Source organism: Micromys minutus (assembly GCF_963924665.1).
Source record: "Micromys minutus genome assembly, chromosome: 1".
Taxonomy (NCBI): domain Eukaryota; kingdom Metazoa; phylum Chordata; class Mammalia; order Rodentia; family Muridae; genus Micromys; species Micromys minutus.
Window position 1 is genome coordinate 62,459,933 of NC_137969.1, and position 18,005 is coordinate 62,477,937.

The 18,005-nt window shown below is 47.6% G+C and overlaps 1 protein-coding gene across 3 annotated transcripts; it reads right to left on the reverse strand.

The window, feature by feature from the left end:
- Positions 1-4,662: 4,662 nt before the first annotated feature.
- On the reverse strand, positions 4,663-16,617 carry LOC308438212 (epoxide hydrolase 1-like; the record flags this gene model as incomplete). 3 transcript variants are annotated; one of them, XM_080939526.1, is made up of 8 exons in its annotated part: positions 4,663-4,864; positions 5,292-5,417; positions 6,893-7,001; positions 8,938-9,146; positions 9,639-9,768; positions 10,616-10,843; positions 14,319-14,499; positions 16,462-16,617. In XM_080939526.1, the coding sequence occupies 8 exons, from the start codon at positions 16,615-16,617 to the stop codon at positions 4,663-4,665; spliced, it is 1,341 nt and encodes a 446-aa protein (XP_080795652.1). The 3 variants fall into 3 exon arrangements, with proteins under 3 accessions (XP_080795652.1, XP_080795653.1, XP_080795651.1); XM_080939527.1 differs by having other exon boundaries at positions 8,938-9,104; positions 16,435-16,617; XM_080939525.1 differs by having other exon boundaries at positions 16,435-16,617.
- Positions 16,618-18,005: the final 1,388 nt, after the last annotated feature.

Sequence of the window (18,005 nt, forward strand, 5' to 3'; positions counted from 1 at the left end):
GCACTCTGCCTGGGAGTCAGGCTCTTTCTGGATGTTTGCAGAAGCCCCAGCGTACTCCTACCAAGTGTCCCACAAAGCTGAAAATTAGGCCAGGGGGTGCCATTCCTAAATGTATCGGTACACAGAGGGGCAGCACTGGGGATTCTGCAGAGCCGTGGCTAACAGTCTGGTATCTGCTTTCTGACCTGTGTGGCAGCTCCTATGTGGAAACTGATTGTGTTGGCAGGGACCCCACTGACCTGCCAAGCCCATCATCACCTGTTTCTTCCTTCACAGACATCCATTAACAGGAGCTTCTGCCACGGAGTCGACCCTCCCCATGAATAGCTCCACTCTGGTCAGACAACTCCTCACCCCACATCAGATACCGCTGCGGCTTTCAGGAGTCAACCCAAGCTCCCTCAGCTAGAGCCACAGCCAAACACCTCACACCTGCCATCTTTAGAAGCCGTGCCCTGTGAATGCAAGCTTGAACTTTGCACCCATTTCTCTCTCCTGACTGTAAGTTCCTTATGTCTCAGAGTCTTGGTGACAAACTTTCCTGAGCATCTCAGAGGACCCGGAGCTGGCTCTGCACATCCCTGCCAGAAGGCAGCATGGGCATGTTGGGAAGTGACCCATCTCCAGGCTGAAGGTTTCCTTTCTTTCTTTTTTTTTTTTAAACAACTTTATTTTGCAAAACAAAGATAAATGTACAGATTTTAAACATTTTTTGCTTAAAATTATACATTTTTGTCAGTACTGTTTTTTCAGATTTTAAAATAATTTTTACATAAAACTATATGAATATATTTTTTAGTCAAGGTTTCCTTTCTTAACCAAGGTATCCTGAATGTCTGTCTCCAGGACCCTTGTCTGTGATAACTATTAGTCTGGTGGTGAGACCAGCATTCCTGGAATGCCTGCAGACATGACCCTTTAACTTTAGGGGATTAAGAAAAGAGTGTTGAGCAGGTTTCTTCCTTCCTTCCTTCCTCCCTCCCTTTCCACTATCTATCTATCTATCTATCTATCTATCTATTATCTAATTTTTGAGTAAATCTTGTCTCTGTGCTATCAATTGTTAATTGTGTCTGGGTTTTCTATTTCATAAACATCCTTTCTTGCTTGCCTAAAGGCAATCTAGAACAACATTTGAGATTGTCTTGATATTGATTGTAATAAAGATCTTAGGGCCAATAACTAGGCAGGAAGTGATAGGGCAGACCTGGTGGGAAGACAGAGGACACAGGAGAGGAAAACAGATGGGGGAGATTCAGGGTGGACATGAAGAAAACAAACCGAATCGGAGCTGAGCAGAGGTGTGGAGCTCAGCAGAGGGACAGAGCTAGCCACATGACCGGTTAGAGGCTAGATGGTCAGTATAAATTCAAATAGTGAGCTGGGAGACTGCCCCAGCAAAAGGCCTGAGCTTCAAGCTGTCCTTATCTGTACTGCTGGTGGGCCTGTAAACATCTTCCTTCCTTCCTTCCTTCCTTCCTTCCTTTCTCTTTCTTTCTTTCTTTTCTTTCTTGCTTTCATTCTTACTTTCTCCAGAGATACCCACTCCTTCCCTAAGACACCCTCCTCTCTGAGAAGGTGTGCAATGTCCTCTGCTGTCAATCAGAGGCTGGGTGTGTGTGGAGACTATAGGAACATGGGGAGCAAGCACCCTGGCTGCAGGGCAGATGCATGCAGTTCACTCAGCCTGAGGCTGAAAACATAGCAGACCCTGTTTCCAGAAGGTGAGACTATGTCCCTCCCAGCTCCTGTCACAGTCCCCACTGCCCTGCACCACAGGCAGCAGAAACTAACACTGTCATTCCAGACTCAGCTCTCAGGTCCTGAAAGCAAAGGAGAACAATTTTGCTTGATGTCATTGGGAGAGCAGCAAGCAGGGGCAGCAGGAAAGATGGCCAACCTGCCCAGGGAACTTGGAAATGAGCTCCCTACCTGACAGCAGCAGACAGAGACCAAAACACTGCTGCTGTTTTCCTCAGGGACGCAGCTAGCCCTTTTCCCTTCTCTGGGCAGAATTATCCCAGCATGCCCTGCAGCCCACCAGGGCTCAGTGCTGGCCCCCTGAGTCCTCTTGAAGCAGCAGGCCTAGGGAGCTCTGTACACAATAGCACCCAGAGCCCTTGGGAGAGGCAGGGCAGACAGAACGTGAGTCCCCTCCCCTCTCCCTTTGTACCCTGCACAGTCACAATGACCCAGAGACCAGATGCCAAGAGATCATTGCTGAAGCCCCATCTAAATAAAGGGCATCTGGGATGTTAGGATGGCCCATGCCAGCTTTGTCCAATAGTCCCCTTTTGTGTGAAGCTTTGGTTATGTGTGGGAAAATGGCAACTTGAAACTTCAGAAAACCGTGGGCCATTCTGAATGCCGTAAGGTCCCCATTGTCCTGCTCCCCCCCACACCCCACGTCATACGCTATTCCCTAGTCCACTGAGTCAGACTTTATGCTTGGTGCCTGTTAGTCACCTAGCAGTGCTCAGCGGCTAGCAATTGTCACAGTGTCACAGAGCTGTGTCCAAACCTGACTTCATTTAATAACAGTCCCAAAGCTCAGGTCCAGTGTTGCTGGCACCACTGTACAGATTAGAGCTGTTAACACTCAACTGAATTATACATGGTTATTAATGTCTCACTAGGTCTCATCATAAGTGGCTTCATCATAAGTGTGTTTGCATGTGTCCACGCAGTACTGTCTAATATGTCCCTCAGTGTCAGGCCGCCATGGGGTGAAGTTTCTTGGAAAGTAATATCTTCCAATGAGTTCCAATGAAGCTAGAGTGGGGGACAAGGCAACAGACCTCCTGTGAAACTCAACTTGTTCTCTTACATTCTAATTAAGGGCTGGAAAGAAGGTTCAGTGGCTCAGAGCACTGACTGCTCTTCCAGAGGTCCTGACTCCAAATCCCAGCAACCACATGGTGGTTCCCAACCATCTGTAATGGGATCTGATGTCCTCTTCTGGTGTGTCTGACAGCTACAGAATACTCATATAAATACAAGAAATAAATCTTAAAAAGAAAACAAAAAACATTCTAAGTAAGATAGAATATTATTTGCTCAAGGAAGGGGTCTGAGACTCATGATCTCCGACTACAAAGCAGGTTTGGCTCTATTGTGTTAGCTCAGCAACCTCCACTCCTTACTTTAGAGCAGCTGGTAAGTGGGATTCTGGATTATCCCAGAATTGCAGCCAGCATTGAGCTGCTGTAGGCTGGGTCTCAAGGATGTGATAGTCAGCAATGCATAGAGTCATGGAGCAGCCATGATTAATGTAACTGAATATTCTCTAATAGCCCAGGAAATAGCAGCCACAACTGACAAGGGATCTCTAAATACTGAGTGTGTGAACTAATGCAGCCACCTGGAAGTCAGTATGAAGAAGTTTCCCCAAAAAACTGAAATATGACTTAGACATAACATTGGATAAGCCTATAGAAATATAACTCAATAATACATCATATACACAGCCAAGGCCACACAAAAAAACCCCGTCTGAACAAAGAGGAGGAGGAGGGGGAAGAGGAGGAGAAAGAAGAGGAGGAGGAAGAGGAGGAGGAAGAGGAGGAGGAAGAGGAACTGAAAGAAGAAAAAGAACTATTAGTGAAAGTCAGCAGCAGAAGAAAGAAATGTGGGAATATTCACCTTTAATCTCAATCCAGACCCTACAGCAACAGCAGAAAAGGTTGTTCCAGATGAAAAAAAATCCACAAAGGCTTGAATTAGAATGGCAGCCCATACAGATGCAATATTCTGAATTAAGAATCAGGATTCTGCTTAATGATGCTTTAGAGCAATGCCTTTCAAGAGATTATATGTTTCATTTTGTACTTTGGAGAGTTACAACAAAGAGGAGGTAGAGAGTAAGGAGGGGTAAGTTGGGTGCTGGACTGTCCTCAGTCTGCGAACTGTGGAAGGTCAGGCAGCCCACTGTGTTGTACCCAGTGTGATCCTGGATCTAGGCAGCCACATGTGGCTAAGACATCCTTTCTGCTGCCTCTGGGAATGCCTAAGGCACAGGATCATGACAGGGAGAGACCCTGCTCTAATGGAACAGAGACAAACATGGGCATCCTTCCATCCACCTCAGCTGACCACCATGGGACCAAACACAGTACGGGAGACCACTCTGGGCTCATTCGGAGACATGGCTGGTCTGGGAACTCAGACCTTTTCAGTGACAACTGCCAGACACACAACCTCCTCTCCCAGTGCCCTATGTGAGTGACTCGAGAGGGGGCAGTAGTCTTCTGAGGCTGCCTAGTGCAGTGTGGCCTTGACTGCTGGTGGCACACACCTGTCCCTCTGCCCTAGGCAGCAGGGACAAGTTCAGAGGGCCCAGCAGGACTCTCCAAGACAGGGGATGGGGAGCACATGCCAACTCTCTTGGAATGGAAGGCCCATGTGGGTACTGAAGAAGCACATGGCATTTGGCCCACACACTCTTAGAAATAAATCCATTTATCATTAGAGCCACGAGGACTAACACAGCCATGTAGTGGGATGAATCCTATGGGGTGGTAAGAGGTGACTATGGGGTTTAAGTCTGGGCTCCCCAGTGTGGCCAGGGAACAAACTTATTCCTCAGGAAGGGGTCACCTTCCCTAAGTGTGACTCGGGAGGAACCAGGGCTGCTGCTAAAGCCATGGTTGCCATCTGGTGTCATTACTGCAGCTCAGCCAGGGACACGAACTTGCGGATGTCCTGGGCCAGAAGCTTGGGCTCCTCAAAGGCAGCAAAGTGGCCCCCACGCTCCATGTAGGAATAGGAGATGAGTTTGGGGTACTTGACCTTCACCCACTTTTCTGGGGCATGCAGTAGCTCAGAAAGGAAGGCCGAATAGCCGGTGGGTACAAAGACCTTCATCCTGTGGAGAAGAGGGCTGAGGTGAGGCTGAGGCTGTGTTCTCCTCACAGCAGAAAGAACTCTCAGGGCCTGGGGAGAACTCAGCCAGGTCAGATGGAGTCATAATGGCAAGGGCTTCCACTACCTTCACATTAAAGTTCCTCCTTTCCATTCATTAGGGACCTTCTCTGCCAGGGAGGGTCAGCCAGGCAGGGCAAGGGTGACCTCTGAGGCCCCCTTTGCTGGGCCATGTCTTTGCTCTCACCCGAGGATCTCTATATAGGCCTGTGAATCCCAAAGTACCTGACAGCAGGCCAGGACCCGGAAGGAGTGGATACTCAGGATGTCTGGTATCTTTCTGCCTTGCCCTCAAGCCTTCTCTGAGTTAAAGGACAGATGGTAACCATCTCCCCACCCCAGATGTCCCTTCCCTGCTCAGCCAGGCTTACTTCTCATGTCTATGGACCATGAAGCCCTGCCCTATATTCTCCTTGCAGAAGCGTTGGGAGGGGACAATGGTTCCTGTCGTCCAGTAGATCATGATGTTCGTCAGCAGATCTTCCAGAGAGAACTTCCTGAGAAAGCACATAGGAAATCCAGGCTCTGTGAAAGCTGTGACTGTCAGGAACAAAGGGCTGCCCGCTACAGAGTCAGCACATCAGACAATGCCTGGCTCTCATAAGCTGTGAACCCTGGGAAGGATTGATGACCTCTACCTGCCACTCAGGGAGAGGGGCGTGGCCTTCCACAGAGAACAGCTCCAGCATTCCCTGGTAGCTGTCTTTGTTGTAGAACAGCCACTGTGTTTAGCTGTAATAATCCACTGGAGTGCTCTCATCCCTTCTGTGACATTTGCTGACATCCGTGTCTCAGGCCTATGTTCTTCTGAGTCTTACCTGTGGCTTGTTATGGCTCCATGTGACCTCTAACCCTGCTGACTCTTTCCTTCCCAGTTGCTGACTCCTCCAAAGGTCTCTGTTCTGATGGGCCATGGGTCTACAGCCCAACAGCCCCTGCTTTTGAGAACATCTTAGGCTTGAAGACATCATGTCCACCATATCAGGGTCTAGAATTTCAAGGTTTTGCTATCCTACAGGAGTTATAATCTACCAGTGAATTATTGTGTCTTCCTCCTTGGCCATATCAGCCTATCTTCCCTGCGCTGGCTGCACTGTCTGGTCTAATGGTGCCCCTTCTACCAGCTGCTCTCCCCACCCCCACCCCATCTCCACTCCTTTCCCTTCTCAGTCCTGCATCCTGAAACTGCTCATATTGCTTGGGTCTGTAGGAGTGAGGCTCTTATCAGGTTCTGTCTTCTTTGTCCCTCTGTCCTTTTCTGTCCCTTATCTGTAGTCAATAAGATTTCTCAGCATCCCTAGATGCTGCTCTTCACATTTTCTGTGATATCTACTGCAGGTCAACCAGACCACACAGAATTCTCTCGTTCATAGGATATCCTATGCAAGGCCTACCTTTGTGAATCCAGGCTCTGAATTAATACCCCACTCAAATGCCTTGCAGTCTCTGTCCCTTTTGTGACCGTGCCAACAAGGAGCTTGGCATCAGGCTAAAGTCCTGGGACAAAACACTGTGTCAGAGGGACACAGCAGTTCACCTCACACCCATGCACTTCCACATCTCTGTCCCTTCACAGTGATCTCCACAGAACTCATGGGCTCTAGAGGTCCCAAGTGGCAGGGCTCAGCTGCCATAAAGGGTATTTGCTGTTGTGGGGACTTCCGGGAACATGTATTTTTGTCTGACCACTAAATATGGCACTGGACAAATCACAGGCATTTCTTGCCTCAACCCCCTCATCCCCATATAGAACTCCATTGGCCATGGAGTAGGAGGGGCAGCAACCCCAGCACTTCTGTTGTGTCTGAAAACAGCTAAAGTGTACTCACATACATAAAATAAATAATTTCCTTTAAAAAAATAAGAAGCTTGCTGGCATCCCCATGGGGTGCCTGCAGACAGGGATGGAATGTCTGGACAAGAGAGGCAGAGCCTGGGCATCAGGTCTGACAGAAAGGTGGTGGGGCCTCACCTCTCCAGGCCTCCATCCTCCAGTTCACGGTATTCTGACTTGGTCCAGGTGGAGAACTTTTCTAGGATGTAGGCAGCCAGGCCAACAGGAGAGTCGTTTAGAGCACAGCCTGAATGGAAAGAAGCAAGGGACAGATTCAAGCCTGACCCCAGAGCATATGTGACTCCAGGAGAGAGGTGTGGGGGGCCTTGCAGGGACAGCAGGTTCAGCTGGGCACCCTACATCTGCAGCCCTGGTCTGTATAGCCTCCTATAGCAGGTGGAGATCAATATGCCCTATAGTCTCATAAATTTACAGGCCACATGGGCTACATCTTGGTATAAAATTGGATAATTAATTACAAGAAAATATTAATATGCCCATGAGTTAAAATACAACTCCAGCCATTGTAATAGCAGGGGACAGGGGCAGGTCACCTCCAGTCATTGGAATAGCAGGGGACAGGGGCAGGTCACCAAATGGGATACATTTTATGGGCTGTATATTGGTAAAAAAGTAGGATAAATAGTTATTAGTTATAAGTAAGTATTGATCTACCCAGGTTCTAGCCATGAAACAGCAGGGGGCAGCATATGTTTAGCATTCCTGAGGCTTCTGGTACCATGTCCAGCATTAAAAATCACAGCAGGAAAATAGTACAGAAACCTCACAAGAGTCATTTAGAGGGAAAGGAACAAGAACACAGAGTCCGTGTTGTGTGACTTCAGTGCCCAAAGGATAAGTACAGGCAAATACTCCCTAGGACCCCAAGCAAGGGGGACTGACCATTCAGGTCCCTAAAGAGGCCATCAACTATGTCTGGGACATTGGACCCACAGCATGTATAAGGGACAGTGCTGACAAGGTCTTCTGGGGCGTGTAGCAGTAAGGCAGGAGAGCTGGAGACTGACTTCTCTCTGTTCTATTTTGTATTTTTTACATTTCCCATCATAGCAGGAACATCTGCTTCACAACTGGAAAGGCAGCCTGAGTATAAAGTGCATTTTAATCAGGAGGTGTCCCTGCTGTTGGTGTGGAGCTACCATGGGAACCGTGGGAGGTGCCACAGTGGGCAAAGAGACTCCCAGGTGTCCTCTGAGTGGACTCGGGAGCATCCGGAGGACACATGACAGTCCTCAGGACTTCAAGGGCAGCAGTTCTCAACCTGTGGGTCGTGACCCCTTTAGGGTCAAATGACCCATTCACAGGGGTCACATATCAGATCTCCTGCATATTAGATATTGACATGATGATTCGTCACAGTAGCAAAATTACCGTTACAAAACAACAACAAAACTTATTTCATGGTTGAGGATCAAAACATGAAGAACTGTTTTTAGAGGATCAAAGCATTAGGAAGGTTGAGATCCACAGTTCTAGGCTGATACTGCGTAGCCTCGCCTTTTAGCTTCTTTATAGGGATTTACTAGATTGGAAACAAATATGCTCCAACTCAGCTGCCTCCCCAATGCCTCTGTTTGCCTGGAGATGTGGTGGCAGCCTAAGGCACAGAGGTAGTCCTTGGCATTCTGGATCTTCTTGCTGCAGCCCCAAAGAGCAGGGGTTACAGACGCCTGTGTGTCACCGGCTCTGGCTATTCTGTAAAAGTTCATGAATTTTATATCCATGAGTAAACAAATTTGTATTCCAAACACCTTGAAAAAACTCTATTTTTATCATCTTATCAATTATCAATTATAATTAAACCTATGAATGAAATTTTTAGTGTTTGTATTTTGGGGGGGGGGTCATTGTTTTTGTTGTTGTTTTTGTTTTGCTGTGTTTTGAGTCAAGAGTCTTCCTATGTAGCCCAGGATGGCTTAGAACTCACTGTGTAGACCAGGCTAGCCTAAAACTTGTAGGGTCCCCCTACCTTCGGTCTCTCATACATGGAACTATAGCTGTGGGAAATGACAGATCACTTGTCACCCAATGTGATGCCCTGGGTCCAGTTCTCAGTACAGAAAACAAAGATTTCTGCTTCCTGGTCAGGAGTTTCTTGCTGTAAGCTGTGTTCTCGGGGACAGTGAGAGTCCCTCCCTGTCCCACTGCCCTGGTGTGCTTACCCACAGTGTCTGGCTTGGTGGCTTGGATGTGTAAGTAGCCACTCTCTCCCATGATGGTGTAGAAAATCTTCTCCTTATAGGGGTACAAGAGCTCGATATCCTTCTCGGTGTAGCCAAGAAATCTCCCAAAACGTTGGCCCAGGAGAGGGGTGAAGGGGTAAACACTTCTTGAAATGAAAGCCATATTCAAGTGCAGGCCTTTCACGTGGCTGTGGGCAGAGGAATGGGCACAGGTGAGCTTGGCTTCTGTGAAGGACAGAAGTGAGAGGACATAGAGGAAGAAGGGACAGGCCACAGACCTGAGGAATACAAGCCAGCCTCCTTTAGACCCTGTCCCTCTGGGGCATCCACTGAGTGGGTCCTGAGTGGCTGGGGAAGAGGAAAGTGTTCTAGAGTGTTCTTGTCCTCAGGGCTGTTCTAGACCTTGTTCCACATAGACTCTAGACCCCTTCTTCTGCTTCACACAGCCTCCACAGGGATCCCAAGGGTCAATATGCCCTCTCCTATCTAATGAGGGAAGATCTGTTTTCTCTGTCCCAGGCCCACAAGAATCCAGGATTGGGGGACCCAGATAAGAGAACCCCAAGTCTCAGACACTGCTGAAGATGGCCTGGGGTGAGCAGTCCTGTGTCCTGTGTAGATTCCACGCACCCACAGGCCCTCGTGAGGCTGACCATGCCTGTTTGACTATGTCAACTCACTTGGGAACCATCTGGGCCATGTTGGTGCAGATGAGGGAACCCCAGTCCCCGCCTTGGATGTAGAATTTCTGGAAGCCCAGCCGTGACATCAGCTTGTAGAAGATCCTCGCCGTGGCCACTGAATTTAAACCTGAGTGTGCAGGGGACAGACAGGTTCTGTACAGTCTGGAGAATGGTCTAAGGCTGCTGTGCTTGGGCTCTGAGCGAGTTTCTCAAGCACAGCAGCAGCAGAAGATAAAATAGCAAAGCCTCATCAAATCGCAAGTGTACAGCAGGCGGTAGAGGTGAGCGGAGCTCCTTTACCCTCCCTGACAAAGCAGCAATGTGGGACCTTGCAAACATCCAGCAGAAGTCAGTGAGGGAAGTCAAGGCTGTCAGCTAGAATTCCCAGTGGACAATTTTCTCCCCATGGATGAGCCTCCACGTAGACATTTTATGGCATGGAGCAAACAGTAGCAGGGTGTTGGAAATAAGTTTGTCTTCTCGGCTGTCCTCGGGATGCAGCGTTTTTAATACTCTGAGCTGCTTGCTGTTTTCCCCTCTCTCTGTTGCAGAGTCAGGGCCAGCCTGACACAGGACTGCGTGTCCTGCAGAACACTTGGAGATAGATGTGCTTGAGTCTCAAATAGGGCATTGCTATGGGGTGTCTGCATCCTTGCTTCCAGAGCCTTCACTGAGCTCCAAAAGCACGTGACTACTTACTAGTGCAATGAGCATTGAACAAGGAGTCATGGGTAGGCAGCCTGGGAAATTCTCTAGATCTTTCTTTTCCCAGGCTAAGGAGAAGGTACCTCACAGGAGACCAGACAGTAGAAGTCTTGGTACCCAAGGAAGACCCAGATCACAGGACAGTATGCCTGGCTCTGCCTTCCCTAGGGCATTGCAGCCACACAGCATATGGCTCAGGGTGCTGCTGCCCCAGCAGGGACCGTGATGACAAAGCACAGTCTGGATGTGTCCCCCTCAGAACCCTGTACCTTTCTTGCTGGATGCCTCTGAGAAGCCATAGCCAGGAATGGAGGGACAGATGACTTCAAACACATGCTCATCACTCAGACCGTGGGTCTTGGGGTCAGTCAGCAGTGGGATGATCTTGTAAAACTCATAGAAAGAGCCGGGCCAGCCATGCACCATCAGCAAGGGCTTTGGGGTGCGGCCTGAGGGCAGCTGTGGAGGCTTCACATGGATGAAGTGGATGTCCAGCCCTGGGGACAGAGACAGCCAGCATGAGGGACAGAGCATTCAGGGTGAGGGAAGGACATTCCACTGCAGTATAGTCCTGTGAAGCAAATATCATCTATGTGATCATCTCACATACAAAGGAGCTCATGGCTATCAAGTTAAATGACCATTTATGTCATGGTCCTGGTATAGTTCAGTGTTACCAACATTTCTAGGCATGGTATATTCAATTACATAGTGCTATATTATTTTAAAAATGAAATATTTTTACTTATTCTTCAACAATTTCATATACATATATATTACATAAATTCACTTGCATGTGATGCTTTCAAGAAGCTTACAAGACACACACATGCGAGATATATATGCATTATGTATGTAAGTATGTATATATGCATCCACGAATGTATCTTGATAGCATCCCACACCCTGGGACTCCCTCTCTCATGTTCTTGTTTTCTGTTTTTCTAACCCATCACATCCAGATAGCATTGTCTCCATGCGCATGGCTGTGGCCAACCTAGAATCAGCTACTACCGCAAAGAAAAGCGACTTCCCCACTCTTAGGAGTCCCTAGAATCCAGCAGATTCTCACTGAGGGGAATGCCGTGGGGAATTATTTTCTGGCTTGACCTTGTGCATAAATGTAACAGCCACGTGTGGCTTATATTCTGATGAGCCTTTCTAACGTGAGAAATGGAGAAGTTAAAAAAATGCATTGAATATCCATTTATTTAATGATTCAACAGATTGGCAGATCACTTTCCTATTATATGTGAAGTCCTGTATTCAGTGTTTAGCAACACACACACACACACAGAGTGTATTTAACATACCTAACTGGTCAAACATGAAAGCTTAGTTTCCCAGTACCCTGCAGGGTAGCTCCTTTTTTCTGTGGTATTGGGTCTATGTGAGAGTGTCAGAAGCTGAGGAAAAAGACCAAGTGTGGTTTCCACAGAATATGTATTGATTTTACACCATCGTTAACCATGGCCATGCCATTAAGTACCTAATTTAGGTTTCATTGCCGTGAAGAGACACTATGACAATGACAACTCTTGTAAAAGAAAACACTTAGTTGGGGCTGACTTATAGTTTCACAGGCTCAGTCCATTATCATCATGGTGGGAATCATAGTAGTGTGCAGGCAGACGTGGTGCTTAAGAAGGAGCTGAGAGTTCTACATCTCAGTCCTCAGGCAGCAAACGGAGACAGTGACACACTTCCTCCAACATGGCCGCACCTATTCCTAAAAAGCAACACCTTTTAATATTGTGACTTCCCAATGGCCAAGCATTCAAACACATTAGTCTATGGGAGTCATTTCTATTCAAACCACCACAAAGGCCAAGGAGTTTATATAACTCTTTATGGTGAGATTTGAAGTTCTTAGGGATAAGTTCCAAATCCATAAAAAGTGAATCCTCCAGGAATGGTGCAATTAAATACTTTAATTTTGTTCTTTGTGATATGTGTATTTTTTTCCCTACAGTGAAGATATATAAAATGTGTAGGCTTTCCACATTGTATGCACTGAAGCATTTTTTATCATTTTCCAATTATAAAAATAAATGTTTTATATTTACTTTATTGTATGTATATCAGTGTTTTCTTGCATGTTTGCCTGCATATCACATGAATTCATGCTGCCTGCAAAAATCACAAGACAGTACCTGATCTCTAGGTACAGGACTTAGAGACACTTGGTTGCCATCATGTGGGTGCTGGAAATCCTGTGCTCTTTTGGGGAGAGATTGATACAAGGTTTCTCTGTGTAGCCTTGGCTTCCCAGGAACTGACCCTGTAGACCAGGCTGGCCTCAATCACAGAAATCTGCCTGGCTCTGCCACCTGAGTGCTGGGATTAAAGGCTTGCAATACCACTGTCCTGTTCCACTACTAATCCTTTGAACTTCTCAAAATTATTCGTTACATACTTCATCCATTAAATTCGTAGTGCTGGAGCTGGATCCCAGGCATCTCCCCAACACAGCATCCTCTACACGGTTAGCATATCTCCAGACCACTTAGTCTCTTACTTAATGTTTATCTGTTCCAGACACATAGGTAGAATCATGAGTCTGCCCTTTGTGAATGACACCTGTCACCCAGAACAATGCAATATTCTTAAGGTTTGTGCATGGTGTCACACTGAAGAATTTTTTCTTTCTTTTTGAAACCTGTTCTCTTAGTCAGGGTTTCTATTCCTGCACAAAACATCATGACCAAGAAGCAAGTTGGGGAGGAAGGGTTTATTCAGCTTACACCTCCACATGGCTGTATATCACCAAGGGGAGTCAGGACGGGAACTCAAGCAGGTCAGGAAGTAGGAGCTAATCCAGAGGGCATAGAGGGATGTTACTTGGTGACTTGATCCCACTGGCTTGCTCAGCTTGCTTTCTTATAAATCCCAGGTCTACCAGCCCAGGAATGGCACTATCCACAATGGGCTGGGACCTCTCCCCTTGATCACTAGTTGAAAAAATGCCTTACAGCTGGATTTCATGGAGGCATTTCCCCAACTGAGGTGCCTTTCTCTGAGGCCAGTACACCTGTTATCTGGTTTCAGGTTGACCCTCAGTTGTGATCCTCCTGCCTCTGTCTTCCAAGGGCTAGGATAACAGATGACCACACTGGCTGGTTTCACTGTCTCCCTTTTCAAATGTGTACGGCATTGAAATACATGTTCTGTGCTGTGCAATTCCGGGTTCTGTGCACTAATCTGACCTCACTTTTCAGGATCCTTCCCAGGACCCTGGCTGACCTGTGTTCCTAGGATTCTTCTAGTATGGTCCACATTTCAGAGAAACACTTCCAGAATATAACTCCCCTTTAACAAAGTCAACAGGCAATGCTTGTTCCATGTTGGAACCTTAAACTTCCTACTTAGTATTTCCCAGGGTCCTCTGAGGCTAAACTTAAAACACTTTCAAGTCCATTTTAATGGGTAATTTTATGACATTTGGACTAAACTGCATGGTATAAAGTTGTTCTAATTCAAAATTTAGTACATCATCTAATTTTAAAAATAAGAAACACACACACACACATGATGCTTGCATGCTCACGGGCTCAGGAGGGAGGGCTTGGCTATGAGGTTGAGGACAGTTTATCAAAGGACAGACCACTGAGCACCCCATAGAATTGTGTAGCCCGAAACTCTATCAGTGGCTGACCTGAGACAGGTCATGTCCAGACCCCAGACTTCCTGTATAGACACTGCTCAAGGACCTCTCTGCATTGCTGACTGGAATTTACAGGTCTCTAGTGCACAATCATTGCTCTGCCTTTTGTTCAGTGCTAAAGACTAATGGTTTGTTGACTCAGCATTATTTGTCCATCCTGGCAAGATGGTGAACTACAATAGCTTATTGACCTACCATCTGATCCTGGGGGCTAACAGCACAGTTGAATTATGCAGGAAGGCTGCTCCTGAGACTCACACCCAACCCATCCCTGCTTCCCCCATCCTGGGGGCTGCTCTGGATTTCACCTTCAATCTTGGTCTTGAAGTGAGGGTACTGGTTGAGGATCTCCACCTGCTTCCTCCAGTCAAACTCATTCCTCCAGTAGGACACCACTTTCTTCAGGTAGTTGGAGTTGAAGCCATAGTGGAAGCGGCTGCCCTCCAAAGGTGGGGATGCCCGGAACCTATCTATCCTCTGGTGCAAGTCCTGCAGTGAAGAAGTTGGGGTGGGGGCAGAGACAGGAGAGGGCTTGTGTCTACAAGAGTGAACCTTGCAGCCATAGATGGTCACCATGGAGAAGCCACACAGGGTACCCATGTATGTCACTGGATCCTTGTGGGGCTAATGGGTCCTCATGTGGATTTCAGATTCTCCCTTTCACCTATCTCTGAATTGGTGAAATGGGGTTTGGCTGTGTAGGTAGAGAATGAAAGGTTTCACACATGCCATCCGTGATGTGTTTTCCCTCTTAGCTCAATCCCAGCCATGTTTTCATTTCTTAGGTTTGTGAACAACACTCACTTTTAACTTACCCAACTACAAATAGTCCTGGAATTGGCAAACTTTGTAAAAAGTCATAGAGCAAGATTGTAGGGAAGATGCAAGGGTTCCACTTTCTCCCACTAAACAAAAAAGCTGCCATAGAGGACCTCTGCAGGAGCAGGAGACCAGGGACACTGGAGACCCCTGCAGGAGCAGAGAGACCAGGGACACTGGAGACCCCTGCAGGAGCAGAGAGGCCAGGGACACTGGAGACCCCTGCAGGAGCAGAGAGGCCAGGGACACTTGTAGCCCCTGCAGGAGCAGTAATTATTGTAATTTTTTTGCTCCACCCTTTTCCAGTCACATAATCTATTCACTGGGTAGTTAATGAACAAGTGACAGTCTACAGGGTGACTTTGAGCCCTGCTGTGCCTGCACTTGCAGTACAGGATCAAAGGATCCTAACACAGACAAAATGGCCTGCCCTGGGCACAGGCTCCAAAGGCAGATAAAGTTCAGTATTCCAGCCAAGGGATGTGCCCATAGCCTCAAGGAGTAAAGCTCAGTGTCATTGTTCACAGAGATGTCCCCTGGCCTCCCCCAAACAGGTTTGCAAACCTTAGACTCCACTCAGGACTTATCCTCAGGGCTCAGCTTCAACGCTCAGCAGCGAGGGCCCAGCATGCCCCACACATGAACCTCAGCTGCCTGCTCTTGGCTTTAATCCAGACCCTGCTCCCAATCTCTTCCACCTGGGAACTTCTGTGACCTCTTGTTAGTGCTTCAGTGACATTAATCTCCATGGATGTGCAGGTCACTGTATCTCTTGATGCCGTCCCTTCGTGTGTGGTTACTATATGCTCAGTTGTGTGAGGGAAGTGTCTCTGTGATCTCCCAGCACTCCAAAGAGCATCTGCACACAGTAGCTGCTCAAGGATCAGAGGGTGAAGGAAAGGTGCATCATGTAAGGTCTGATCCCTGTGACGCTGACTGACTGGTTCCTTTAAAAGACTTCCTTCTCCCCTTCCTCTACCCACCAGCCCCTACCTTCTGAATCCAGCTCTGAGTGGAAAGACCAAGGCCCTGAGACTTGTAATTATCTGCCTGTGCTCTCCAGTGCCTGGGACCCTCTGCTGTAGCATTCTTATCTTCAGGGCCCACCTCTGAGTCTGCCACACAGGTGACAATGGGCAGGCTTGGTATAGGGATATGATGGGCCCAGGAGTGTTCAACACACAGTAGGGGCTTTCCCAATGCTGATCCTATGGTCTCCATGCTCCTGCATGTCCTGAGCTCCACTCCCCTCTGTAGCTGTGACTTCCACATCCACACAGGGACATCTGCTCACTCTCTCCTCCCAGTGGGCAGTCAGGGGATGGTTGTTTGGAAGCTTCAGTCTGTGGTGCACACCATGGCTCTAGTAGCAAATCTCCTGGGCCTCATGTGGTGAAGAAGTAACTAGAGAAATGGGGTTAGTAAAGAGGAGGAAATTCCTTTTAGGAGCAAAATGAACATGCCCTCAGGGAGAAGAGTGGCCAGGGAAAACCTCAGGATGGTCCATTTCCAAAGCTCCATCCTCAGCCACGTCCCTGCTGTGGTCCAAGTGAAACTCATCAGGACCAGCCCTGTGTCTGCCCTGCCCGAGACAGGGTGTCTCACCTCGATCTCCTCATCTGATGTTTCCACCTTGAAGGGCCGGATGCTCTCATCTTCTTTGGCTGATGGCTTTGATCCTGGCCCCCACCACCCATCTTCAAGTGGTAAGGTCTCCTCCTTGTCCCGGGAGACAAACCAGTAGATGACAAAGCCCAGCACGGAAGCCAGGACAAGTTCCAGCCACATGACTCCTGGGAGATGAAGAGGATACATCAGCAAGAGGGAAAACCCAGCCTGGATCTGGGCTCTCCAGAGATTCCAATTATAGACAGGCTCTTCCCCAGCTCTTGCCCAAAGGTGAGGGCTAATCTCAGCCGTCATTCTGCTGGGGGTTAGAGCCTCCTAGGAGACAGCTCTTCCAGAAGAGTTGACCTGACGTGGGAAGAGCCACCATGAATTTGGTTGGTGCGTTTCCAAGCGCTAGAGCCCCCGACTGAATAAAGAAAGAAATCGATCTGAGCTCCAGCATTCATCTCGCTCTGCACAGTGGCTGTAGATGAAATGTGACACATCACCTTTAGCTCTTGTTTCAGTCTCTGCCTTTCAAGTGGCCTTTCTCTCATATCTACACTAACAACCTTCCTGGTATGTCCTCAGCATGTCCTCAGTTTATAGAAGCTGCACTGTGGGATTCCAGTACCACATGAAGACTCTGGGATTTCCTACCCTTGGCCATGGCATCCCACAGTCCTCCCAGGTTATTGTGCAAACTACAGGCAGATTTAAGCATGAGTGTCCCTGGCAGGAATGCTCAGGTGTTCTATAATCCACTGTCTAGAGAAAGTTCAGAGAAGCCCTGGATTGTAACATTGTGGTAGTAATTCATGAAGATAGGAATACAGGGAAAAGAAGAGGAAAGAGAGGAGCCCCTTAACACTAGGATCCAGTTAAGTGTCTCAAAGAACTTTCAAATTGCTTACAAGGGACCATAATCCTTTGAGAAAAGCTCACAAATAAGACTGAACCATGCTTAACAGTCAAAGCACATGTCTACTTCCTTGTGACATGTAGTGAGAATTCCTTTGAACTTTTTTGACCTGCTTAAAAAACAATACTTCTTTCTTATCAGCGAACAAGTGTACAATGAACCCCATAAATTACTACGTAATCCCAGTTGCTAAATAAATGTAGATAAAAATGGGTATGCTACAACATTCTTTCTCCATCCTATCATCCTCAAGGAGCAGAGATAACTTCATGACAAGGCAGAGTACAGTGATAGCCAGGCTGAGGGCAATGGAGGAGAACACACCCTAGACGGAGGGAAATGAAAAGCCAAGTCTCTTCCCCTTACCCACTGCCTTAGTTGGGGTTTCTATTGCTGTGAAAAGACACCACATCCACAGCAAGTCTTATGAGGAAAACATTTAATTGGGGGTTGACTATAGGTTAGAGGTTTATCTCATTATCACCATGGTGGGAAGCATGGTGGCAGGCAGACATAGTTTTGGAGAGGTACCTGAGAGTTCTACATCTGGATCTGCAGACAGCAGGAAGAGACATAACCACTAGGCCCAACTGGAACGTCTGACACCTCAAAGCTTGCCCCAGTGACATAGTCTCTCCAACAAGAC